The 27,070-nt window shown below is 45.8% G+C and overlaps 2 protein-coding genes and 1 long non-coding RNA gene across 5 annotated transcripts in view; 1 reads left to right on the forward strand and 2 right to left on the reverse strand.

The window, feature by feature from the left end:
- Window positions 1-8,210, reverse strand: PGLS (6-phosphogluconolactonase). Its single transcript, XM_075902462.2, has 5 exons — window positions 7,846-8,210; window positions 6,609-6,716; window positions 1,409-1,510; window positions 703-843; window positions 1-463 (listed from the first exon to the last, which is right to left on the reverse strand). Exons 1-5 carry the CDS (start codon window positions 8,119-8,121, stop codon window positions 326-328), a joined length of 765 nt encoding a protein of 254 aa, XP_075758577.1. The 5' UTR covers window positions 8,122-8,210; the 3' UTR covers window positions 1-325.
- Window positions 7,708-12,093, forward strand: LOC149520899 (uncharacterized). The gene is made up of 2 exons (XR_016348181.1): window positions 7,708-7,848; window positions 11,865-12,093. It is a non-coding gene; the product is annotated as an uncharacterized LOC149520899 (long non-coding RNA).
- SLC27A1 (solute carrier family 27 member 1) overlaps window positions 8,745-27,070 on the reverse strand; it is a 62,220-nt gene continuing 43,894 nt past the window's right edge. For all 3 annotated transcript variants that reach the window (XM_075902458.2, XM_075902460.2, XM_075902459.2), the window contains exons 8-13: window positions 25,696-25,905; window positions 23,485-23,611; window positions 23,079-23,216; window positions 22,433-22,597; window positions 20,616-20,762; window positions 8,745-10,841 (exon numbers count right to left, since the gene is read on the reverse strand). In XM_075902458.2, the coding sequence (XP_075758573.1) occupies window positions 10,684-10,841; window positions 20,616-20,762; window positions 22,433-22,597; window positions 23,079-23,216; window positions 23,485-23,611; window positions 25,696-25,905 (945 nt within the window). In that variant the 3' untranslated portion in view covers window positions 8,745-10,683. The remainder of the gene's footprint in view (window positions 10,842-20,615; window positions 20,763-22,432; window positions 22,598-23,078; window positions 23,217-23,484; window positions 23,612-25,695; window positions 25,906-27,070) is intronic.

Genomic DNA, 27,070 nt, shown 5'->3' on the forward strand with positions numbered 1-27,070 from the left:
CCTGAAACATACATCTTTAATATTGTGCATTCACATCACACCACATTAACCGCTCACAAGACAGACGGCATGACCAGCATTCCCATTTGCAGCTAGAGATCAGATTTGGGAGTCTTATATCTCCCCTCCCCAACCATAGGTTATTACAGTGATCCACAAAGTACCACTTGATTAAAAAAAGAGAAATAGACAGTGTTAGTTTAGTGCCACACTCAAGTACTATGACCAGAGTCCTCAATCCGGAATGTTGTAGAGCCGGCTCTATGCAGGAACTGCAGCCAGTCCTCCTGAATCACCATCCTGAAACCCAGCCAGGTGTTTGGTTCTACAAGATAGAATGCTTCTCAAAGGGAACAGTCAGCTCTTTGGCCGCAGACTCATCCAGAAACCAGTGCAACTTCCCAGTATGAGGCTGGACAAGAGCAGCAGGGAGAGGGTTCTCCTCATCGCCTTCCAAAATGCGCTGTCCAAAGAAACAGAGCATTAGCACTGCCAGTCCCATTAATCCAGGGACCCATAGAGCAATGAGATAGGCATGGAAGTGTTCACCAATCCTATACTTTCTACAGCTGGCCAAAATTGTTTCCATCAAAATGTTTTTTTCTGTGGAAAATGTATTTAACTAAATTGATGCTTTGGCAGAAAAACTGTTAAATGTTGGGTTTTCATCAATCAACAATTTTCTTCATTTTTAAACCGTACCTTTAAGATGGCAGCTTTACTTTCCCCTGTAGCAACAAATACAACAGTCCGTGCTGCATTCAAAACAGGCAACGTTAGAGTTATCCGTTCAGCTGGCGGCTTTGGAGAATTACTAATAGAAGCAACTATCTTCTCTTTTTCCTGTCATGAAAAACAAAGCCCAAAGTGTGAAAACTGATCAGAACATTGTAGACACAAGAGTCAAAGCAAAGGGTAGGTAGCCTCACCAAACTCAAGCTTGTGCTATTTGACTGACTAAACAGCCAGTAAAAGGAAACCAAAGATCATTATCAGACTTCAGGTTCTGTTCAGCATTAACCAACTCTAAATTATTCTAGGCAGACTCATGCATTCATGTACAGTTTGACTGAAGTCAACAGGGTTCCACATGGGCAGAGAATTATACCCATATGAATCAGGGCTAAGTAGAGAGGAAAGTCAAATTCCAGCCACTTTTCCTCTTGTTCCCATTTTCCTTTTTTTTTTTTTTTAAATCACATTCCAAATACTGGCAGCTGCCAAGTTCTAATGCCATACCTCAGAATCGTTCATCAAACTCTTTAAAAAAAATCCACACACATGCATGCATTCAAACTTACCACCTACGGACAAACTATAATGGAGAAAACGTCTTATCACTGTCATGAACAAAATGCACATTCTTATCCCATTATCAAATATCCCCTCCCTGGCTCTGTAAGATCACCTGCAGAAGTGGATGGTCTGGAAACAGGGAGCAGGTGTGACCATCTGGCCCTATTCCCAAAATCAGCAGATCAAAGACAGGCATGTTCTCACCCTGAAAGGCCTGCAAGAAGGAACAAAAACCCAGAGAGATTAGAGAGTAGAGCACAAATGAGGGCACTAAACAGAAAAAGGAGCTATCACCCCAAGAATAAGGCTGTATAACAAAGGATGCTCATGACAATGAATTTCCATTACATATTCAGTGTTCTGGCATCTCACAATTGAACACACAGTCAGATAGGGAGATTAAAACGTGGTTAATTAGGTAACTGTGTAACCCCTGAAAACCTCAGCAGTTACATGCTGCAGGATCTGCAGTATAAAGTTTATATTGCAGAGCTTGCAGCAGCTGGCTCTGTGAAGCCAGTGTGTACCAGGAGCCTGTCCCCCAGCCCTGCTCCCAGGAAGCAGAGCTGGGAGCATGCATGTCATCATTATGGTATCCAATAAGCTCATGCTTATCAGTTAACCATTTAAACAGTTATATGGTTACATCCTTACTATCACAGGGACGTTTAATATCGGTTAAATTTCAGTGGTCCCCAACCTTTTGGGGTTGCTGGGTGCCCGGGGCCGGGGCCGTACATGCGCCGTGCGCCTGGGGCGCAAGAATGGCTCAGGCTGGCCCTGGTCACTAGGCAGGTGCACATAAATGCCCCGGTGGGCGCCATGGCGCCCACGGGCACAACGTTGGGGACCACTGGTTAAGTGAATAGTCGAGTAACCTCATGAAATTTTATCGGTTAGTTGACTAGTCTATAGTTCCCAGGGGCAGTGCCAGCAGCCACTGTACCAGAGGCAGCAGTGCGGGGTGCCAGGTGGGACCAGCTACCTGTCACCCTGTTCTGCTGCTTCTGAGAAAGAGGCAGCAGTGTGGGGTGGCAGCAGTCCCTGTCTAGGGGGCGGTCTGAGCTCCTAGACCCAGCACAAGCCAGAACTGAGCCGGGCTGCCTGCCAGCCTGGCTCTTAATACACTTGAAATGCAGAGCTGAAACGCAGATAGGTCCTGTACCCAACATGAGCCAGGACTGAGCCAGGCTCTGGCCAGCCTGCTAAAAAATTTTACTGGCAGGGAAACGGGGAGAGGGAAATGCATGTAGTCTATAGCATTAACCTATAAGCTTTTGCTTACTGGTTAATCGACTATACTATTATATTCCTGTACCGTCAGAGACTGCATCTAGGTTACAATAGCAGAACTTCATCATTAGGTTATACGCTTTTGGTTTAACCATCACTCAAACACATTATCGTTAGTTTAAAAAACAACACACTCATTCCACTAGAAAGCCTTCCCACTAACAGACACCATCTTCACCTCCCTGAGTACAAACACCACATATATACCCCAATAAACACATCATCTTGTCCACAAATATTTTTATAAAAAAATATCACATAGGACATTGCAATGAATAACTTAAATTTCATTAATCTTATCAGCTCTCCTGTCTGTGCAAGTGCACCCAATTCTGGGTTCCCCAGATGGTCTTTCCAGTTTCTTTTGGGAATTCAATATCTTGGCCAGCTCAAAAGTGGTTTTGGTAAATTGGTTTGCTCCAAAAGTCTTTTGAGAAGATTATTAGCAGTCCATCATTTTGGAACACAAGGATTATTACAGAGAAATAGTTTAGGAGAAAAGGACTGAATTTAGGATTTGCACTTGAAAAAAAAAAAAAAGGCTTTCCAGAATCTATGATTAACAATCTTTTTTTATTTTACTTAAAACTAGCAGAAATATCCGGCATCGCCCGGGGAAAATACAGTGAAAGGGGTGATGAATGAACTACGTCAATGACGTTAACATAGCATATTTTATTGGAAATACTTTTTCTTATATCATAGGGAAAGGATCTCATAGTTGCAGTTTATGTCACACACTTAACAGAAGAGTCCAGCAAATGCCTATGATCAGGCGCTACTAAAAGCTAATTAGTGGCCCAATTGGGGCTCTGGGGGCACCGATTTTGAGATTAACCAATCCAGTAATTGAAGTTAGGAAATCAGTAATACCCATGAAAAATTTTGTGTTTCTATGATCAGGTGCTACTAAAAGCTAATTATCAGTGGGTCCAATTGGGGCTCTGGGAGAACTGATTTCAAGATATAATCAATCCAGTTATTTAAGTTAGGAAATCAGTAGTATCCGTTCAAAATGTGGTGCTTCTAGCTCTTATCATTTCTGAGATCTTTCAGAACAAACAAACAAACTTTCAGAAATATTTATAAGATGAAGTTTGATAAATTAACATGAGAAAGTTAAAATGCTTAATCTGTTAAATAATTTAAATTAAACCATTCTCCCTAGTTGCAACATTAGAAAAATGGCTCAGGTGTAATGATGTAATTAACAGTGAGTTTCCATTAGCAACTGGTGGTCCATGGAAAGGTTTACATTGGTCTGTGGACCTCCTGGCTCAACAAGGTTGAGAATCACTGAAATAGAGGTACCTTTGGCCTCTCCCCCCGAGAAACCTCCCCAGGCTTCCTCTTGCTCCAGAATTGCTCACAGAGATTTCGGGTCTGTTACCACAGTGGTGAAATCACACTGTCACTCTGATGTGGATAATGGACAGACTCCTTATGAATTTTTCCTCATCCAAGCAGTTGATGATTTAAACAATGTGTTAAGATGCCAAGTGAAAACACTTGGTGCATCCACAGAGAGGCAGAAAGGATTGTGTCATGGTGAACAAGCCCTTGTGAGCTCATTGAGATGTTTTGACTTACAGCTTCAAAGGAATTGTTCTGTCTTTGGGCTGCACATTGCCTACACTCGAATGGAGTTAGGTGTGACAACACATTTCCGAGTTATTCTGACACAAAGTGAAATCTATGCTAACAATCCCACATCCAGAGAAAGAAAGCTCTGCTGTCCAAAGTAAATTCAAAGTTTCTCCATATTTCTTCAAAGATCGCCTCTACCAGGCAGTGGGGCTTTGACTGACTGATCCCTTATATTTTTGAAGGATGACTAAATATTACATGGATCTTCTTGAGTAATATCAACAGATTGCTTTGGGCCCAATCCTAGCTTAAAATTAAATTGGATCAGGCTGTAGTAAGATGAAGGCCTAAAACATAAGCCAGTGCAGCAATGGCCTGGTCTGAGGCCTACCTAACAATGGACAAAACTTGACTAGCATAAAGCTAAACTAAGCTGTGAGTAAAAGGCAGGCCCCAGCTTGCAGAACTTGGCATGAATAGGGCTGAGAGCGCAAAACACTAATTGGTACTAGGTACCGACTGCAGAACAATAATTGGTACTGGTCATAAGTGGAAAGCACATGGTATCATTAGCTCATATAAAAAGATGTTTGTACCCATGCCTCACAGATACAGACTCAGGTTCAGGAAAGGGTCTAAAATGACAGCATGATGGATAGAGATGATCTAATCAAACCATGAGGTACCGGGAGATGGGTGCTATCTAAGAAGCATCAGAGGGTGGTCACCTGACAACATCAGCAGTGAGGTGTGACTTGTTGTACCTGTATATAAAGTGGTGTCGGGGGGGAAGAAGGAGGGGAGACCGTCTTTGGATGACCTAGGGGGCAGTGGAAATTTCCCACTGATTGAGTCATTCCATTGCTACGGGGTAAATATGCATAGAGGTTCAGTAGAGTCTACTAACAACTATTACTGTACTTCACTTAGCAATAAACCTGGCCCCTTCGATCCTTATCTGGTTTGTGGTCTTTGGGAGATCTTTTGGGGTCTGCTGTGGAGACTAAGTGCGCAAGTCGACACGGTACACATCACTGAGCACACATGCAAGCAGCCTTCTGGTTATCATCATCAGTGGAGCCAGAGACCTGTGAGGACACCTCGGCAGTAAATCCCAACCTCCCTCCTGAATAACTACACAGGCGCTTTGTAAGCAGGTTGGGAAGTGGTCTTATTTGGCAGTTATTATTAGGTATTATTTACATAAAGGCATTGCCATCATGGTACTGACATATACATATCTCAGTAGCTTTACATATAAAATAGCCCAGCCCCACTGATCTCCATGAGCAATGTACCTTTCAAGGGTTAGTGATATGGTCTTCTCCACCCTGTAATTGTCATGGTTAGTTCAGTATTGTCATTCTGGTTTGTGGAAACAGAGGACACTTGATAATTTTGCAGTAACTTCGAAAAATGCAGTTCCAGTACCTCTCATTAGGGATGTAAATTCCAATTCATCAGTTAACCAGTTAATGTTAGGTTATACTGGGGCTGCTGCTGGCTCCCAGCCCATTCCGGAGCAGCCCTTGTCCATAGCAAACTGGACTCCTGCACAGAGAGAGGCTGCTCTGGACACAGGAGCAATCCCTGCCTGTGGGGCCCCCGAGTTCCCCAGAAATAGGGGCTGATCTGGATGAGAGCAACCCCTGTCTGCAGCAGGCCCCCTGCAGACCCGGGGCAGCCCCCTTCCTGAAGCAGGTGGGGAGGTGCTCCAGCCCCTTCTGATTACCAGTTAATTGGAACCAGTAAGCACCATCCATTAAGAGGACTATGGAAGTTGTCTCATGAAATTGTGGGATAGTTCTGGATGACTCCCAGGCTCAGAGTCAAATGGGACTACATCTCCACTGCAAAGTAACAGGTCTTAGATCCTGGATCTAATCTTGAATCGCAGTTTTAATCCCCTAGTACAGCAGTGTCATGGGACCCTTGGTCTGGACCCTGGGTTAATGCAATTGCAGTATAGTTGCATGGGGGGCTTCTATGGGGCCCTAACCCATCTCTATGGTAGGGAGGAGTTCTTAGAGGATCACATGACACCCTTTACTTCTTGTCACTGTTTATCTTGACCCCAGAAGTACTACCCCAGGGGTGGGACTTCCTGAGGCAGGTGGGCAGGGCATAAGGAACCAGGGGCGTCGCCAGTGGTTTCAGGGGGTGTGGCCAAAGTTTCCCTATTTTTGGTTCAGAAAAATACGATCACTATACCTATAGCATTGTCAGAAAAAAACTATAGCCTGAATTAGTTTCCCAAGCAAACTAGTAAGAAAACAAGTAACATTAGCAGTAAGAGAAATATTAAGTGTTTAAAAATTTTAAAATACCGGCAAGTATTGTCGGTGACACAGATAGCAAACATATTTAATAAAACAGTAAGTTTCACTTTTATTTGAAGAAGTTTGGTATGCAAAACAAAACTTCTCCAGTACCTCTTTTAACTTCTCAGCATAGTCTGAAGCAGCCTCTTCTACAGTTAAGGAGGAGTTAATGACAACCACTTGACTTTCTGGTATGGAGAGCTTGGAGAGAAGATGAGCCTGAAAAAAATAAAGATGACCCTCAGAATTCCAACCAAGAAGTTGAACTACATGGTTTTACGTACTGGGCTATTTCTCTACAACCAATAACAAAATCAGAGTAAATTTACTTTCATAGCTTTTGGAGACAACAGCATCTGCCAGTGAATGGGAATATCAACAAAAATATAGAGATCCTAAGGCCTCATCTACACTTAAAAGCTAGTCTGACAGGGTCAGCAGGGCCCTCCTTACCCATATGCAGAATACACAGCTGCATAAAGCATCCAAAAATTTGGGATACCACTGGGTCTTAATGTCCACCTACCTTCCTCTTCCTAGTGGCTGGGCTTCCTCCCAAGAGGATCTGGTTAACAGTGGAAAAGCCTGCCAGAGCTATGAGCAGAACATGGAACCTGTGAAAGAGCCATTCATGTGGTAATGAAGCCCTTTAACAGACATTTGACAACCCCAGGTAAATACTGTCAGTTTCTGTATCTATAGGACCTTAAGGTTTCCTTTACAATATTTCATTAGTGCTATACTGAAAATTATAAAAATCATATCTAAAAAGGCTACCTGTAGCTGGCACTGGGCATAGGGGCATCAGGTTAACAGTACTCAGAAGACCCTGATCCTAAGGTCTCATTTACACTTAGGCTATGTCTACACTCGTGGCTTCTTGCAACAGAAATATGTAAATGAGACTAAACGTGGAATATTGTCAAGCCTCATTTACATACCTAATGAGCCACCATTTTTGCAGACGAGGCTCTTGCACCGTCTACACTGCCCCTTATTGTGCAACAAAACCCTCTTGCGCAATTCCGTTCTTCCTGGAAAATAATCAGCGTAACGGCATTGCACAAGAGGGTTTTGTTGCACAAGAAGGGGCAGTGTAGACAGTGCAAGAGCCTCTTCTGCAAAAATGGCAGCTCATTAGGTATGCAAATGAGGCTTGGCGATATTCCACGCTTAGGCTAGTTTGCATATTACTGGCAGGAGTGTAGACATCGCCAGCTAGTGGCAAACGCACAACCCGCAGCGCCATGACTGAGCGACTGACGGGCCCGTGTAGACTCGCGGAGCCCGAGGCACTGAGGCGGCAGGGAGCGCGGCTACACCCGAGGCAGGCGGAGCCGCCCCTCACCTGGTAGGCGCCGAAGGTGCTGTCCGCGTGTCCCACCGGCACCAGCCGCTCGTCGCAGAAGGCCACGAGCCAGTGGGCGGGCGCGGCGGGGCCGGCGGGGGCGACGGCCGCGGGCAGCTCCTGGGCCAGGATCCGCACCAGGCTCCCGCCCGACAGCCCCAGCGAGAAGCGGCCGCCCGCCTCGGCCGCGCGCTGCGCCACCAGCTGCGCCAGCGACGCGCCCAGCTCCTGCGGGGAGGGGAAGACGGAGATGTGGCGGGGCGCGAGGCCGGGCATGGCGGGGCAGGGGCGGAAGTTTGCGCCGTTACCGAGAGACAGCCGGAAGCTGGACGCAGCACGGGGGCGCGCGTACAGCCGGAAGGGGCGTGTCTAGAGAGAGTGGGTCTCCAACACCGGAAGTGATGTGTGAAAACAGGCCGAGTTTCCCAGACGTGCCCGCCTGTCTCGTGGAGGCCCGGGGGGGCCAGGCAGCCCCCGGCGCTACGAGTAATCCCGGCCCCGCCCAGGAGCAGGCTGGGGGGATGCGGGCTCAATGCTCCGGCTCGCCATCCAGGCCTGTAACAACCCCCCCCCCCCCCGGTCCATCTCGTGCCACAGATCGTCCCCCACCTCCCTGGTCGTCTCCTCCCCTGGCTCTACCGCGAGTACCGCGGTCAAAAGTCACGTATCTGGGTGGAACCAGTTCAACTATATGGAATACGCTTAACCAGTTAACCGGCCCACTGCACCACAGGAAGGGGCCGCTCTGGCCCAGCTAGCAAGCATCAAGCAGTGAGGCTCAGGGTGATGCTTACCAGGTAGCTGGTTACCAGTTTACATTCCTACTTCTCACCTCCACTCTGCCTTCTTCCTTTATAAACAGTGAAGTTTCTGGTACACAAGAGCTTATCTCACCACGTGGAAATGAATGAAAGCTACACTGTTTCATTTAAATTAATTTGTTTTTATTTCTGAGCTTGATAAAAGAAATACAGTTAGACAATATAGTGATCAGTTTGAAAGACAATTTTGTTTTAAAAGTTCAATTAGTCAATTCATGAGATTCTTCAAACTACAAGAAACTTTAGGATATTTCAAGCGCTATCCCGATTCCTAGCTCATGCACTTAGTTCCCAAGCTGCAGACTCCCACACTTTGCTTCTGAGCATATTATAGTTCAAGTTAACTTGGGTCATTTTTATCATGAATTAATTTCCGCTTACTGTCTGTCCTGATAAAAGGCACATTCCACATAAAAAAATTAGTATTTAAACTATTTACAATGTCCAGTTTCTACAGTGCATTGAACATTAAAACTGTTTCAAAAGCATCTGCAAAACTCTTTATAAAAATATTTTAGATGAAACACTAACTCCATCAGAGAAAGGGCAGAATGATTTTTTCCTTACTTACACTGCATGTCATATTAAAATAATTAGAACAGCACAGGGTGCCACAGAACAGAGTTTAAGGAGTATAAATTGCTTTAAATAGTATGAGTCCACTGAAAATTCCTTAAGGCATCACAAGACTGGGTACACCAGCAGTAGCCACCATTAGTGGATATGGCAAGTTCAAATGTCTCCAAAAGCTGCTCAGGATGGTGCAATTAAAATGAGAAAATAATCCTTTGTTAGGACAAGTGGAACCACTGCATACATACACCAGTGAAAGTCAATCCCTTTAATTTTCCAGTTTTAAGAATTACATTTAGTTCTAATTATGGCAAAAGCACCAGAAAAACAAATACATCCAGAAATGTCTGTTAATAAACTTGCCCACATTAAATGGAATATAAAATTCTTACTGAGGTTGGAGTAGACATTAAATTTATTCTGTTCCGATTTGTCTTGTCATATGTGGCCTACACATTGGTGTTCAACAATTGCCACTCATTTTTTGCAGATGGCAACACAATTTGAAGATAGAACTATCGGTAAATATAAAATTTTAAAAAAATTACACAGCAGTATTAAAATTAATATTTCCTAAAACCTCAACTTAGCATTAAAAGGTGTAACATTACCATATGACTCCTCTGGCAAGACTTGCCATTTACCTCATCACCTAGCCCAGTAACAAATTTAAATACATTGTTTATTTACTGGCGTATTGTCCTAGGCAGTTGTCCTATGCCCCTAATTATGCTTTTTAACCATTTACACACAATCTACTCCCTTCCGTGAATTAACCTATTTGTTCTGCAGATCACAGTTTGTAAAGATTCACAGAGGCTGCACCCCAGTGGGTCAACAAACTGATTAATTCTCAGTACTATTATTATTTATTATTGTAATGCAAACCTTATTGTGCTAAGTATTGTGCAAACAGAATACCGTAGGTAAACATATGATAGACCCTTCAGAGCAAGATTTCCCACTACAGTGAATCTTAGATGTGCAATCAAGAAAGAAATGTGAGGTGGGGTGATCAAAGGCTCTACCTGAAGCAAGAGAGCAACATAAAATAGAGAGAGAAAGCAGAACACCTGCTCAGGACACATGCATTTCTACTCAGTTACATCCTCAAGATGTTCCAATAAATAATTCAGACCATAAACACCTCTCATATTGCAGAACCCCTCAGATTATAGTGGTTATAAAAAGAAAAAATATCTCTAGATACAGAGATATCTAGAGAAATGGCATATCTAAGCCTAGGATAGGAACAGGTCACAAATTAAAGTACTTAACACATGTGAGAAAAACATCCTATGCCCCAGTGAATTTGTCATGGTTGCTGATGCACTGCATGGGGACCTTGTACTCTTTATCTAGCAGGAATCTCTTGGTTCCACAGACAGGGCCTTTCTTAAACCCATTAGCAGTGTTTCCTGCAAAAGGCACATACCAGACAAGATCACAGAGCGACCTTTCTGGCACAGATCTTCTCAAAGAGGCACTCATCCAAGGGAACGTATTTTCCCAACTTCAGATCAAGAAAATATAATCGGTCTGATGTTTGATGAGGGTCAAATCCTTCTCTCTGTAAACGGGTTTTCTGGATTTTGAATGTGCCTTGAAAAAGAGAAAATATTTACATGAAAATGTTCAGAGCTGGTAACATGGACATAAAGCTAGGAAGATAAATGTGAACCTACATACTACTTGTTATTGGTGTTAAACCTAGAAACCAGACATTTCTTACCACCACACATCAGAATTAATTCCACTGGCTGATGTGAGATGGGATAGATCAGGCTCTAGGTCACTTGGGATCAGTAAAAAGACAAATGACAATCAATTTATGGTATGTGCGCTACAGACACCACAGGTTTTATTTCTCCTTTCTCCACCAATCTCTGACAGTACAGGATCTCTGTAATTTCAGTCGTGCATTGTATTTTTGATCTAAGCCAGTTGGCCCCAAACACTGAGGCATGCCCCTTGGGGGGCAGGAGGAGGGAGGGAAGGAGAGGAATTTCTGGGGATGCAGCATGGATCCTGGGCCAGGGAATGGAGTGTCTCCCAGCTCTGCTCTGCACCTAGCTCCATACTGGCCCTGCTCCAGCTCCAGCTGTAGGTCCAGTCATGACTCCCAGCCATAGGGTTGCCAGATGGTTTAACCAAAAATACCAAACACCCTGCTCCCCCCCCCAAAAAAAAACAGTGGGGAAAAAATTCTGTTGAGAAAAAAAAGGGGGAGACCAAAGTTATTGAGAAAAAAAAGAAAAAAAAAAGGACCCCAAGAGTTAAGCAAATAAATAAACAAATAAATAAATAATTAAAAAAAAAAAAAACAGTGTGGCCTCTTTAAAAAAAATGCTTTTGAGGCTTTTTGGCCCTAACAGGTTGCCCGTGGCTGTCCGCCATCTTGTTTTCCTGCTCTGGGCCAGACAGCTCTCCTGAGCAGTTTGGGGACCACCGCTACAGGCCAAACCTTCATTACAGGTGCACTGAGGCATAGTTCATTTTTGTACAAAGACTTCAAGGTGCAATATATTGTAGATGTTGTAATAACGTGATATCTGTAGCACTGAATCCAACTGGCAATGTTTGAGGAGTTCAGTGGCTCAGTTAAACCAATTTGCTGTATTACAGATTATGGTATGTGGAAAGAGTGGAGATGGAAACTGATGCTTTAATTAGCTGTCACGTTGAAAATCCATCCAGCCGTTGCATCTCAGCTTTATTCTAAGGCAACAGGAAGATCAGCCTTTTGATGCCACTGGTAGTTGCTGCACAGTGGTGAAATATCTGTCATTTAATGTCTGCCGTTTCAGACATTTTGTCTACTACTTAATAAAGGCTCTTGTTCAGAGTTGTAACTATTTCCCAGTCTCAATTACAGATCTTGTGTGATACTAGTCTGTCATTTCTGCCAACTAGAGGTGGCTTAAATTTACTATGTGTGAGCTTTGTACTTTCTTGTTTCTACTTCTCCAAAAGAATCTGCCTGGAAACGAAACAACAGCCACCTCTAAAGCTGTTTAATTAGCTTACCAGACAGTTAATCACAGTATGAGATTGTGAATGATTGCAAATCTCCAGCATGAATGAGGACAAATTATTAAACAGTAAATAGTATGTGCAAGATGGAGTCACTAGGGCAGTGGTTCTCAACTCATTTCAGTCCACGGACCACCAGGCCAATCAAAAAAATTTTGTGGACCACCTCCTTTTTGAGACATGATAAAAAAGAGCAGACAAAGAACATTTTGATTTGAAATTTATTTCTTACTGACAGATTTTTGGATTCTCTTCTCACTGACAAGCTTTTCAAAGTTTGGAGTGGTACTTGATCATGCACAACGAATATCACTTTCCACTGCAAGCCGATTCCTCTGTTTGGACTTAATGTGCAACAAACACGAAAATCCAGTCTCACACATATAAGTTGATGCAAATGGCAAAATAAATCTGACTGCATGTGCTGACAGATTTGGGTAACTCCTGGTCACGCTGGCCCAAAATTTCTCTATGGTAGACTGCTGGTTCACGTCTTGAGCCGCAAAATCATTTTTCAGATCCAAGAATTCCTCCTGCAGATCCTCTGGAACACTATTAACATCTGTTGTAAATGGATTCCTGATTAAAGATAATCCATCCCTTGTCCTGTCCACCCCCGGAAAGTATTGTTGGAATTCATCTCATAGCTTCCATAAATGATCGAGAATTTGCGTCCGAATGGCTTCCTTTTCCCCCAGCATGGCATCCACATATGGAAATTGAACCAAATTATTGCCATCGACTCTTATGATCCAGAGTTCCAATTTGTCAAGAAAAGCCTTGATGATGCTTTGGTGAGAGAACAGATTTGCACCTTTCCCTTGCAGCTGAAGATTCAGTTTGTTCAAAATTCCAAAAATATCAACAAGATACGCAAGTTCTAAATTTGACTGCGTCAGCACATTTTAGAATTCTTCTTTCCCTTGAGCCTGGAGAAATAAATCCAACTCCTCTCTCAATTGAAATACTCTATTGAGTACTTTCCTTGCTGACAACCACCGTACAGAAGTGTAGAACAGCAACACATCTAAGTCAGAACCCATGTCCAGGCAAAATCTTTTGAACAGCCTAGTGTACAGAGCCGATGATTTGATGTGATTCACCACTTTCATCAACCCTTTGAAAACTGTGTTCAGTTGATCAGGTAATTTTTTTGACGCCAAAGCTTCCCTATGAAGGAAGCAATGAACTCCGGTTACTATTGGAGCGCGCTGTTTCACCAGCGTTTGGAAGCCCGATCTTGAGCCCAGCATGGCAGGTGCACCATCAGTGGTGACACCCACAATCCAGACCATGTACTTAAAAGAAATTGTTAACAATTTCATTCACATCCTGAGCCAATTTCATTCACATCCTGAGCCTTTGTGGTGGTATCAAGAGTCTTACAAAAAAGAAACTTGTCTTTGAAGTCTCCCTCAACCATGTATCATGCGAACACCAATAGCTGAGAGCACAATGTGACATCGGTCGATTCATCCAATTGTATGGCAAACAATGGAGACTTCTTTATTTCATCCACAACTTGTTCACTGACGTTCTGTGATATTTCATTTGTCCATCTCGATACTGTGTCGTTAGAGACAGATATATCATTCAGCTTCCTTGCTGCTTCCTCACCAAGAACAAGCCGCACCATCTCTTTTGCACAGGGGATCACAAGTTGCTCTACAATGGTATGAGGCTTCTTGGCCTGTGCAAGTTTGTATGCAACAATGTAGGAAGGGCGCACTGCATTGCTTGTCTTATTGTAGAATGCACTTGTTGAGTCGAGGCACTGCCTCGAGGCACTGCCTCAGACCTGATAACCACCGCTCAAAATAATCTTCATCCTTTTGCAACAAGTTGGAGTGACACTTTTCTAGATGAAGTTTCAGCTTAGCTGGCTTCATTGAGTCATTCCCCAAGACTTTGAAACAAATAATACATCGTGGCAAATCCGCACCTTCTTTTTCTTGACAAGTGAAGCCGAATTTGATGTAGTCCTCCGAATACTTGCGCTTGACATTTCTTCCTGTCGTTGCCATTATAAACAAACTACACCACACCTGTAAAACAGCTCATGTAGAACAGGATGAACGACACAGCAACCGCTCAGCACGACGGTGGCAGCTACACTGATGCTCAGAGCCTCAGACGGAAGTTACTGGCAACACAACGCAGTTGCGTCCTAACTGACACTATGGATGACGCACCACATCCTTATGAACACGGCGTGAAACAGCCTAGCAGCGGCGCCTGCTCATGCCGTGTGACTTTGGACAATGTTCCTATGGATCACCGAAAAAGTCACCATCAACCATCAGTTGAGAACCACGGCACTAGGGCAACGACACTCAGACTTCAAAAGCGACGAGGAGTCCTGTGGCACCTTATAGACTAACCGAAGTGTAGGAGCATAAGCTTTCGTGGGCAAAGACCCACTTCGTCAGATGCATGTCGATGATGACATGCATCTGACGAAGTGGGTCTTTGCCCACGAAAGCTTATGCTCCTACACTTCGGTTAGTCTATAAGGTGCCACAGGACTCCTCGTCGCTTTTGCAGATTCAGACTAACACGGCTACCCCTCTGATACTCAGACTTCAGTGGTTCAGGAAGCAAATTAGTGATCAACATTACCCATAAGAAGCACAGTGGTGTAAATTCATGGTTTCATTTGTGAGCCATATTTAAACAGTATAACGGGAATTATTTTGTGTAGATATCAGGGGTGGCCAAACTTCAACTTGGGAGCCTCATGCAGCTCTTTTACAGTGCAGCTCGTGGAGCCCCCTATGCCCTCCTTCCATTCTCCAACTACCAGAGTGAGGTGGGGCAGAGCCTCATGGTGCTCCCCAGGGTTAGGGTTAGGGTGGGGCTCGGAGTTTCAACAGGCACAGGGCTGAAGCCCTAAGCCAGGGGTGGGCAAAAGCCTCTCAGCAGGCCAGATCAAAGCCCTCCTAGGGCTTTGATCTGGCCCACGAGGCAGTTCCAGGCCCCTCCCACTAGCATGTTGCCTTGCAGTGGGAGAGGGGCACAGCCCTTCTAACTGCTTCTATTTAAAGGGCTCACGTCTTCCCCGCATCTTGTCTAGCAGCCCCAGGGAAGGCGCCAGCCCTTTAAATAGAAACAGTTGAAAGGGCTTGCGTCTCTGGCTTCCTAGCAACTCGCTAGAGATGTGGGGTACTGTGAACCCTTTTAAGTGCTTCTATTTAAAGGGCTGGCACCTTCTCTGTGCCTGTCAGGCAACGCATTGCCTAGCAGCTGTAGGGAACACGCGAGCCCTTTAAATAGAAACAGCTGAAAGAGCTAGCAGTTCCCTGTGCCTCTAGTGTGTTGCTGGAGACGCACAATCCCTTTCAGCTGTTTCTATTTAAAGGGCTCTCATTTTCCACGTGGCTGCTAGGCAACACTGCCTGACAGGCACGGGGAAGGCACGAGCCCTTTAAATAGAAGCACTTAAAAAAGCTCCCATCTCTTTCTCCCTAGGAATGTGCTAGAGGTGCGGGGAGCTGTGAGCCCTTTTAAGTGCTTCTATTGTCTTTCCTGTGCCTGTCAAGCAGCACTGCCTAGCAGCAGCAGGGAAAACAATAGCCCTTTAAATAGAAACAGCTGAAAGGGATTGTGGTCTCCGGCAATGTACTAGAGATGCAATGTACTAGAGATGCGGGGAGCTGCTAGCCCTTTCAGCTGTTTCTATTAAAAGGGCTCTCAAGTTCCCCGTGGCTGTTAGGCAACATGTTGGCTGACAGGCACAGGGAAGGTGCCAGTCCTTTAAATAGAAGCACTTAAAAGGGCTCACAGCTCCTGGCGCCTCTAGCACGTTGCTAGGGAGCCAGAGATGCGAGCCCTTTCAACTGCTTCTATTTAAAGAGCTCACCTGCTTAGGTGGCTGCATTGCTTGGCAGCCACCTGGCAGGCACAAGCCCTTTAAACAGAAGCACGTGAAAAGAGCTCACAGCTCTGCCCCACTGGGCTGTTGCCTGGGAGCTACCTGGAGGCGTAAGCCCTTTCAACTGCTTCTATTCAAAGGGCTTGTATCTGCCAGGCTACAGGTTAGCAGTGGGGGCCAGAAGCTGCGAGCCCTGTGATATGAAATCTAAGCCTCCCCCCCAGACAAATCTGGGAGGAGACTAGCCCCGGCACCCTCCCCTCTGCTCCAGGTCCTTTCCACTGGCTAGAAGTCAGGGGGCAGGGAGCCCAGGCCAAGCAAAGCTCCCAGTAGTATATCTCTCGACCCCACCCCTTTTGCCCAAGGGCCTGCCCCTTCTGGGTTGGCCTGCAGCCACTTCTGAAATTTGTGAAGTGCCCCCCCCCCTCAAAAATGTTTGCCCACCCCTGCCCTGAGCCCTTGCAGGCACACCCTATTAAGCTGAAGCCCTTAGCCCTGGCAGGTTCGCCCTATAGGGACGAAGCCCAGCTCTCAAACTTCTGATGAAGTTTGGCCATCCATGGTGTGTGTTCAAAAGCTGCAGAGGGATAGTCGAGTTAGTCTTTAAGGTGCTACTAGACTATTTGTTGTTTTTTAAGTTTTTCCAGTTACAGATTAACAAAACATGTAGATGGTATCGTGAGCTTTCATGGGCAAAACCGACTTCATCATCTGAGGAAGTGGGTTTTGCCCACGAAAGCTCATGGTACCATCTATGTTTTGTTAGTCTTTAAGGTGCTACAAGACTATTCATTGTTTTTAAGTTTTTTCATGGTGTGCACGTATATTTGTTATTCTAACAGTAAATAGGTTAATAACTTAAATTGATAACTTTATGGGTTAATAACATGGTAAAAGCATCCTGGCTAGTTAATAACTTAGATTGGTTAGTAATTAAATCACACAGTGTTTTAATAGCACGTGCTGCAAAGAGTGCAGCAGACACTTTAAAGAGCCATTTGCAGCTAATGAGCCGCAGTCTGAGCATCAGTAAGCGAGGAGATTGAGAGAGCCCCCATTCATGTATGTTTAAAATTTCTTCAACAGATTACAAGGATCCCTTAGACTAGCAGTTCCCAACCACCGGTCCACAGATTGATGGTGGACCACAAACCTCTGCCTGCTGGGCCACAGCACCGCTGGGGAGCACTGTTCCCTATCAGGTGCATGCCTGCATGTGCACTAAAAAGTCTATTCCCACCCACCCACAGTGCGTGGTGCTGTGGACTGCCCCAGTGTGCTGTGGCTGGAGCCGGGCCTTGGTGAGGCTGTCCCTACTGGAACAGCCTCACCACGGCCCTGATTGTAGCTCTGGCAGGCAGCCATGCAGCCCATCCGGCAGGGCTGTGTGGCGAGCAGCTGCCATATGTCCTTTCTATTGCGGGCAGCATGTTCAGGATCAGGGAGTGGAGACTTCTGCCATGAGCATCCCGGCCTTTATCGATATTATCAAAGAGGATCAGGTTAGTGGCCTCGAGGAGCCACCCTGGGTATCCATGATTTCTGCCTCTTCTCTGGCAAGGCCCGGCTTCCCCTGTGGGATCTCTCCTGCCGGCACCAGCCTGCACCACGTTTGGCCATTTCCCAATGTTCCAGGGCGCTGCAGCTGGCAGCACTGGTTGGAATTGTGCAGAGGAAGCTGGGCTCTTGGACTCAAGCCAGCAGCTGTCAGGGTGGCTAGTATCCCCCAGCTGTCAGGTGGGTGCTGCAAGCCCAAGATGCGCATGGGTGCCTCTAGACCCTGACTGTTAACAGACTGGGGAGGAACTCTCGAGTCACCAAAAACGTGCACCCACCCGCTGCTTGTGCCGCAGACACCGCCGATCCTGTGCATGTGGTGGGGGTTTGGCTGTTGCCAGGTCTGGCAGGGCAGTGGTGGGGTCACTTCCTGGCCTTGGAAGAGTGCTTTGTTGCGTGGTGGGAGGGTCACATGGAGCCCAGTGTCACGTTACCAGATTTTAAGGGAAGCAGCCAGATCACTGCTGCACCCATGGGGGGGGGGGCGAGGGTGTTTGCCACAAAAGTGGGTACAAAGGGGGCCATGTGAAGTATCAAACAAAAGCTTACCTTCTACTGAGTCTGTATATTCTATTCATGTAATTGTATAATATCTGTGTGTGGAGCTATAAACATGTACTCTGTATGAATACTGGAAGTTTCTCTATATGTGGTTGAGCAATGGGCTCAGCCTATGGACATGCTAATTAGCAAGGCTCCAGGGACAATAGGTCTCCTAAGTACCAGAGACCTACCTGGGAAGGAATCTAGGTGCCTGGCCACTGACCATGTGACTGTCTCCAGCTTGGAAGAGACCAGGAAGGAATATAACTATGCCATGTGGCATCCTCCATTTTCATCTTCAGCTCAGCTCTTGATCCTAGAGGCAGCTTTGCAAGGAACCACGAACCGGAAAGAACTGTGGACCCATCCTGACATAGGATGTACCCCAAGGACTTGTAAGCCAGCAGTTATAACATCTCTGCTGCAAGCCTGCATCGAGATTCGATGCATGTAATGTATGATACTTTAATAACCTTACTCTCATGCTTTTCTTTCTTTTAGTAATAAACCTTTAGGTTTTAGATTCTAAAGGATTGGCTCAGCACGATTTGTGGGTAAGATTCAGAGTGTAAATTGATTGGGACCTGTGGCTGGTTTCTTGGGACCGGACAGAACCTGTTCGGGGAAGATGAAACTGGGTTCTAAAACCCCTCACCTGTGTGTTAGGCCTGGGGCTGTTTGGGGCACGGAGAGAGCTGGGATGTCAGAGGGGTTTGCTTGTGAGGCTTCTGGCTGGCCAGGCTGGCAGCTGAAGCGCTCTGTGGGACTGGTTTGTGGCCTATTTGGGAAGGTCTCCAGTCTGGGACTGTAAGGAGCCCCAAGTTTGAGCAATTCTCCCTAAGCAGACGCCCTCAGCTGTGCCCAGACCTGGCCCGGTCTGTCAAATCCAGTACGGTAGCCTTAGAGCAGCAGCAACCTGGGCAGCAGCGCTCAGCCGGGAGGCAGGGCAGGGCAGGCACTGCAGGCTCCAAGAGCAGGGCTATCGTGGGGAGCTCTGTGGGTGGGACTAGTAATAGGGGGCTGTGGAGATAGGGCTGGCATGTTGGGGCTCTGGGACAGGATTCATATTGGGGACTGTGGGCTGGCACTGGGGAAGGTTCTGGGGGGGTTGGGTGCAGTGGGGTTCTGGAAACAGGAGGCTGGCATGGGGGGAGCTCTAAGGGGGTAGAGAGCTGGCACTGGGAGGCTGAGGGTGTAAGGCTGGCCCTGGAGGGATGGGTGCAGGGGAGTCTGGGGTCAATGGTTAGTGCTGGGGGGTAGTGGAGGGGTGGGTAGCTCTAGGGATTAGGGCTGGCACTTGGGGATTCTGGAGACCAGGGTTTTTGGCAGACCAGCTACATTTTATTCGCATATTTGTTAACTGCATAATGAAAATGCAAATATACAAATGAAATATTGTCAGTCCTCCAAAAGTTTGTGAATGGGTTTGCCAGTTCCTGGTATCAAAAAGGTTGGGAACCACTGCTCTAGTCTGTTTCATAGATAGTTATATTTACAGCCGCTCTCCGAGTTACGAACAAGTTACAGACCAACACCTGGTCCGTAACTCGAAGTGTTCGTAACTTGGATCCCATAGAGTTACATGGCGACCGCACTGTTAGTAAGCGCCGATCGCCATTCGTAACTTGGATCTGCATTTACGACTGCTTTGGTCATAAGTGCGGATGGTCGTAAGTGGAGGTGGTCGTAACTCGGGGAGCGGCTGTATATTCCAAGCACAGTACTGTTGGCAAAAGGTTCCCACAGACCAATATATAGAGCTAGCTTACACCACAGCACTGAACTCGGAACAAGTATCAGAAAGCACAGAAGTATTTTCCTCTATGCAAGAGTCTCTCCTTGTTCCAAATATTCTCCTGTATAACACTAAACTACAGACATTATTTCACTTATAGTAAAGTCCAAACAGAAGTTCTTTGGGAACCAAATCCAGGACAAAGCTCCAAGATCAGAGCTGCCAGACCTTAACACTCTGCCAGCGACAATATGTGGAGTCCCCCAGATGGCCCTGATCCTGACTGCCAATCAAGAAAATTTCATCTGTCTTATTGGTCATGGTGAGCACTGTTAGTGTGTGCATTCTGGTTTTGGTGCTTGATAATAAATAGATGTTAAGTAGGACATTATTGTGTAAGGCCCTTTCACTTGTAAAAGGGCCCACAAACCTGCAGAGTGTAAGACTACAGCTGAGCTCCAGGAACAGGTAAGGATAGGTGCATACCGTGTGTTTAAACAGAGTATTTTGTGCAGGTAACAACAGCACAATTAAGTGAGAGGCAACTTTGACACCTTCCAAGTTTGAGCTGAGTTCTGAAAGCTACTGACGCATTCACTGCTCATAAGAAAAGAACTTGCAAGTCACCCATCAGTACCTGTAGTGTCAACTTGAGGCAGGAGACGAAGAAAGATGGGCCGTGCATAGGGAGGAAGCACCGTCTGTAGATTCTGATACAAAGCATTAGGACTCAGGTTAGCTTTTGGATCAGCTATTGCTGCCATTCCAGCTTTCCCTTCAACTCCTGAAATAAAACAACAGAACTCAGAGTGTACAGGACAGCGAGAATGGGGCTTGACACTGGGTACAGTGTAAATACAGATCGCCTCCTGCACCTCAGCCTTTGCTCCCTCTAGCTGCAAGTGAGGCTAGCCTGGCAGAGACACCATGCTTTCACTGCTGCGGTAGGATATTCCTTGAATTCTAATGGACTCTGAAGGAAACCACTTAACCATTTCCAGTCTTCCTCAGTCAAAGGAAAGGTCACAATGTCCTCATCTCAGAAAGCTAATCCAACTCTATCTTATCAAGCATCTCCTCCACCCAGACTCAGTTTGCAATAAAACAAAGGAGACTGAACAGGCATTTAATGGGAACTTTTCCAACTAGACACTTGCTTGAAACAGTTTCCCTTTTCATAAAGAGACTTTTCCTTTTGCTCAGCGTAGCTATCTCCATACCCTTGGTTTGTGCCCAGAGAATTTAAGAGCCATTTTTTATAAAGGCTCATTTTGTTCTGTATAAATTCCCCACACCAGAGACCTTCATGACTGAGAACTACTGAGAGGGACAGGAGACAAATCTTTTGGCATTTGAGTGGCAGCTCCCAAAGTGAACACAGTAACTAGTATCTCTCCAATCCTATTCCTATTGCTCTGGGATTATCCCAAAATGCCTGTTCCAGTCAAACAGGAGTCTCCATGAAATCCTGAAGATAATTTTCATCAAGATTTCTCCTGAATGCAAACTATAAACAAGCTAAGACATCAAACATTTGTATCTCCTCAAATAAGCCCTTTTTTTAAATGAGTAAGTCATTATAAACCAAGGTGGAAAGCACATACTAAATGCTGAGCACTGCGCTGGATTATATTCAGATCAGAGATCTCTGGGCACCCAGAAAGATTGCTTCTTCATTAGATTCAACCACTAACAATCACGTCTTTCCCTACATGTATGGATCTCACCAACAGCATAATTTACTAGAGCTATCAAGCGATTAAAACATTTAATCACAATCGCACAATTAATTGCATGCACGGCCCTTTTGAAACGCTGACTCCAGGCTCAGTGCAGCTGCCTTTTTGAAACACCACCTCAGGGACAGCACCGCAGGAGCCCGGGATCAGCTCGAGTCCCCAGCTCATCCTAGGCTGAGTTTCACTGCCCCTTTGAAACAACAGGGCAGTGCTTCAAAGAGGCAGTGCTGCACAGCTGACCCCAGGTGCTGCCCCTTTGAAATGCAGCAGCGGTGTTTCAAAGGGGCAGCGCTACACAGAGTCAGCTTGGGGCTCCAGCTGATCCCAGGCTCCTACTGTGCTGCCCCTTTGAAATGCCCTGGCAGCATTTCAAAAGGGCAGCATTGCAGAAACAACCGTGATTAATGCGTTAAAAAAATGAATACATTAATTGTGCTCTGCATTAATCGCAGGCATTAACACATGTTAATTGACAGTCCTATAATTTACACATACTCATTTGTGAATTATTCCTGGGGCCTTCACTTCTCTGCTCAGGCTGAGTGCTGGCCCAATCAGCACCCCTCTGCTACCCCACCTACCTCTGCCCATTTTGGGGCACCCTACTCCAGCAGAGATGGTCATTTCAAATTGTCCTGGGGAATGAGAAACAAATTTGTATATCTGCATGACTTGTCTCCCCTTTGAGGCTTACGAATTCTGGGTCTCCAGTTACCTGGTACTTCCACTCCATACACTGCAACATCTGTTTGATTGAGGATGTGACTCAGGATCCCCTCTACTTCTGTGGTGGAGACATTTTCCCCTCGCCACCGGAATGTGTCCCCACTGCGGTCTTTGAAATACATGTAACCAAGTTCATCCATCACTAAGACGTCTCCTGAGGGGGAGAGAAGCCACAAACAATCTCAATACCTGGCTTAGCATCAAGAAACCCTGCATTTCAGCACCCAAATATACCATCGAGGTCCAGCACATGCAGTTAAAGAGAAGACTATTCCAATCTTCCTGGGTGGTACACTGAGGGTGGAGTTAAATCAATAGCCATTTCCCCAATGCTCACAGGATCTTACGCAGGAACTGGAGGAGGGAAAAGAAACAAGAGAGAAACACTAAAACACTAAGGGGTGCGGTAGAGCGAATCAGTCCCTGTGAGTTTCTGCTTGTCGTCCATACATTCTATATGGAATCTAGAACACTGCACAGTTGGCAGAAGAACAAAACCCTAAGATAAGATTTCTTGTCAGCCTCTCCAAAAAGCTGATTAAACCCTGGGAACTCGAAGAGCCATTTCCCCTGCCCAATGATTGAAAGATATTTGTGTCAGTCACTGGTGAAGCCAGCACTTGGTCCAACAGTACCGGAAAGATATGCCTGGTCCCCTCTTTGGAACACATTGCATGCTATCTTCTTATTGGTGGCACTCTTGTTGACATAGCCATCGAACCTGCGTAAGGGGTCCTGCTGGTTTATTCTACCAACAAGAAGACCTGGCTCCCCTAGAAAAAAACAGGACAAGATCATATGAGACCACAACTGCTAACAAGGTTGGCCATTGTGCTGGCAGTTTTTGCAACACAGACACACTTAATGCAGGTTACCAAATTGCTGTATGATGTATTTCGTTGAGAGGGACTATTTCTGAAACAGAGACCTGGAGGTGAAAGGCTTCACTCTCCACTGCTAGTTTCTTGAGCCAGCTAGTGCCCATTTGGTATTCTTGTGGAACAGTGAAACCTTTGAGCACTTGGTGTACACAACATTTACCTGGGCAGCAGGGGACACAGAGCCCATTGGAGTCACGGAACAGCTCCATCGTGTCTTCATTTACCTTCACCAAGCAAATGGGATAAATATTGGGCAAAATCCGGCTATTGAAACCACAGGCACCAACCTATCAAGAGACAGACTTTGTCAAACCAGGACTCAAAAACCCTTAGGGATGGAGATTCTACCACCTTCCTAGGTAACTTCAGTGCTTCACCACGACTATTCATTCCCTATTGATAAGGAAATCATCTCCACCACCAAGAGGAGAATTTGTCCTGTAAAAGCGAGACACCCAAAAACAATCACAGAACATTAACCACAAACAAAGTATGAGGCAACAGTGTGATACTGCTGCAAAAAAAGCAAACATTCTGAGATGTATTAGCAGGAGTGATGTAAGTAAGAAACAAGAAGTAATTCTTCTGCTCCACTCTGGGCTGACTAATCTTCAAATGAGTATTCTGTCCAGTTCCAGGCACCACATTTCAGGAAAGATGTGGCTAACCTGGAAAAAGTCCAGAGAACAGCAACAAAAGACTGAAGAGGGGACTTGACAGTTTTCAAGTACCAATATAACTATTAAAAGGAGGAACAAGAAAAATTATTCTCTTTAATCTCTGATGATAGGACAAGAAGCAAGAGTCTTAAATTGCAGCAAGGGAGGTTTAGATTGGACATTAACCACTGGAATAAATTGTCTAAGGAGGCTGTAGAATCTCCATCATTGGAGATTTTTAAAGGCAGGTTAGACAAACTCCTGTCAGGGATGATCTAGACCAGTGGTCTCCAACCTTTTTAACCACAAGATCACTTTTTCAATTTAAGTGCAATGTAAGATCTACCTCAAACCCAAATACCCTTGCCCCATTTCCTTCCTGCCCCTTCTTTGAGGTCCTGCCCCTGTTCCACCCTTTCTCCAAGGCCTCACCCTGCTCACTCCATCCCCTTTCCTCTCTATCCTCACTCACTTTCACCAGGCTGGGGTAGAGGGTTGGGGTGCAGACTCTGGTCTTGGGCCAAGGAGTTTGGAGTGTGAGAGGGGCTCCGGGCTTAGCCCAGGGTGGGGAATTGGGGTCCAGGAGGGGTTTCAGGGTGCAAGCTCTGGGAAGGAGTTTGGGTGCTATGGGACTCACATCTGGGGCAGGAGTTTGGATGTAGGAAGAGTTTCAGGGCTGGGACAGGAATTCAGGAAGCAGGCTCTGGCTGGGCACCGTTTAACTGAAATGACTTCTGGGTGGTGGAGCAATGGAGGTAAGGCAGGCTCACTCCTGCCCCAGCCTAGTACCACTCCTGAAAGCAGCTGGCATGTACTTCAATGGTGCCATGTGCTACCCCTCATCTACAGGCGCTGAGCCCACAGCTTCTACTGGCCACAGTTTCCTGTTATTTATCAATGGGAGCTGCAGGAGTGGTGTCTGCAGGCAAGGAAAGCATGTGGAGACCCCCTGCTCTGTCTTTCTCAAGGGCTGCAGGGACATGTCAGTCACTTTTAGGAGAAGCAATTACCATAGGGATAATTACTCCAGCCATGACAGCTTAAGCATTTTAGAACTCACTACTCAAAGAATAAAATTTAAGCATAAGAGATAAATGAAAATTATGAAATGCCCAGACCAGCCAAAAACCAAAAATAACACACTTTGCAAGCAGCAAAAGAAGTAACAACGACCCTCCATGTATGTGTTAGGAAACGCGAGTGAAGGGCAATGTGTGTTTGGGACAATGACAGAGACACACAATATGTGAGAGTGGGAGATTTGCATTGCCAAGCTCCCTCCATCCCTTTCTCTCTGTGTGGAGATAGGGTACAGAAGTGGGGGGAGGAAGGCTACCCTGACATCAGTGCCCCTCTTCATCTCCCTCCCAGTGGGTGGAGGGGCCACTGAAGTGCGGGCGCTTGATAGCTTCCTGGCCAAACCAGTCAGGATCACCTGTCAGAGGCTAAAAGAACTACCAGTAGATCCCAATCTAGTGGTTGGTTACCACTAATCTAGATGGTGCTTGAGTCTGTCATAAGTGCAGGGAACTGGACTTGATGACCTCTCAAGGGCCCTTTCAGTCCTATGATTCTACAATTCAGCTTTCTGCACCCCAGTGATAGAGTCCCAAAAGACACTATTCAGAGCATCCAAGAAAAAGAAAGGTTATCTCCCTCTGTACCTTATTCCTCTTAGTATGTATTTTTCCTCTTGCACTACAGCAACTCACCTTTCCATCCAAGTTAGCAATGCTGCAATTACACTCTGTGGCTCCGTAGAACTCCCCAATCTGTTTAATTCGGAAACGCCTGGTAAAATCTTCCCATATGGTGGGTCTTAATCCATTTCCCACTGCTAGTCGCACTTGATGTTGTGCTTCTGCCTCTCGTACTGGCTGGTTCAGAAGATACCGACAAATCTCCCCAATATACTGAATAATCTGAGGAAGCAAACACCAATAAAGATCAGTCTCCAGGGGCGTGTCTAGACTACAGGGTTTTGTGGACAAAAGTGGACTTTTGTCGACAAAACTATACCTGCATCTACACTACTGCCAAGTTCTGTCAACAATAAGTTGACAGAACACGGCAGTTTTGTCGATGGTTGTAAACCTCATTTTACGAGGAATAATGCCTTTTGTCAAAAGCGTTCTGTCGACAAAAGGCGCTACTGCATCCACACTGTGCTTTTTCAAAAGAGAGCGTCTAGACTCTCTGTCAAAAAAGCAGCTTGCTTTGTTGACAGAACTGGCTGTAGTCTAGATGCTCTTTGTCAACAGAAGCTTTGTCAACAGTATCTGTAGTCTAGACGTACCCCAGGAGACCTCATGATGCCCTGGGAAAAGCTGAAACATGTGGCTGTAGAAAGGTAATCCCATAAATAATGCACCTACATTTATTGTAGTAATGCCCAGAAGCTTTAATCACAGCTGGGGTCTCCCTCTGCTGGGTACTGCACAAATATAAATTAAGAGTCCTTGCCCCAAGGACCTTACACTCTAAACCAGGGTTTCCCAACCTATGGGTCACGACCCAAATATGGGTCGCCATTACATTTCAAACGGGTTGCCAAGTGTCTCCCCAGGTGGCTCTGTCCCCCCTACTCCCCCCGTTTTTGAATTGCCTCGGGTCACCAAGTCTCCGTGAATTGTCAAAATGGGTCCCCATCTGGAAAAGGTTGGGAACTGCTGCTCTAAACAGACAGAAGACAATGTGGGGTGAGGAGAGGATTACTGCACGCAAGCAAAACGACTAGAGAGATGGGGGCACAATGCTAGTGCCAGCTTTTTAATATTGATGATGGACTAGGAGTTAATATGACTAAGGCCTGTGTTCCCTGTAAGCTGAGTGCTTGGGCAGCCACCCAGGAGAGATTCAGGTATTGCCTAGCTAATTAGGAGAGCACCCACAGTTGCCCACAGCCAGCAGCATGTGTTTTCTATGGGTGGTGCACATCCATACATGCCTTAGTGCATATAACAACATTTATCCTGCACACACATGGAAAAAGTTAGAGGGAACATTGACTAAAGCCACGCCAAGATAGAAGAAAGGGGATAAAGTGTAGCAGGGAGGGAACAATGGAGAAGAGCACAGAGGGTGAGG

This window comes from Pelodiscus sinensis, chromosome 31, assembly GCF_052426305.1.
Source record: "Pelodiscus sinensis isolate ZL-2025 chromosome 31, ASM5242630v1, whole genome shotgun sequence".
NCBI lineage: Eukaryota > Metazoa > Chordata > Testudines > Trionychidae > Pelodiscus > Pelodiscus sinensis.

Bases quoted from the DNA above. Each gene is read 5' to 3' on its own strand.
- PGLS (XM_075902462.2), bottom strand. From the start codon at position 8,121: ATGCCCGGCCTCGCGCCCCGCCACATCTCCGTCTTCCCCTCCCCGCAG. The intron at 6,717-7,845 runs GTGAGGGGCGGC...TATTTTTTTCAG, and splicing joins GCACCTTCGGCGCCTACCAG to GCTCATCTTCTCTCCAAGCT. The intron at 1,511-6,608 runs GTACTGGAGAAG...TCCTTCTTGCAG, and splicing joins ATGCTGAGAAGTTAAAAGAG to GCCTTTCAGGGTGAGAACAT.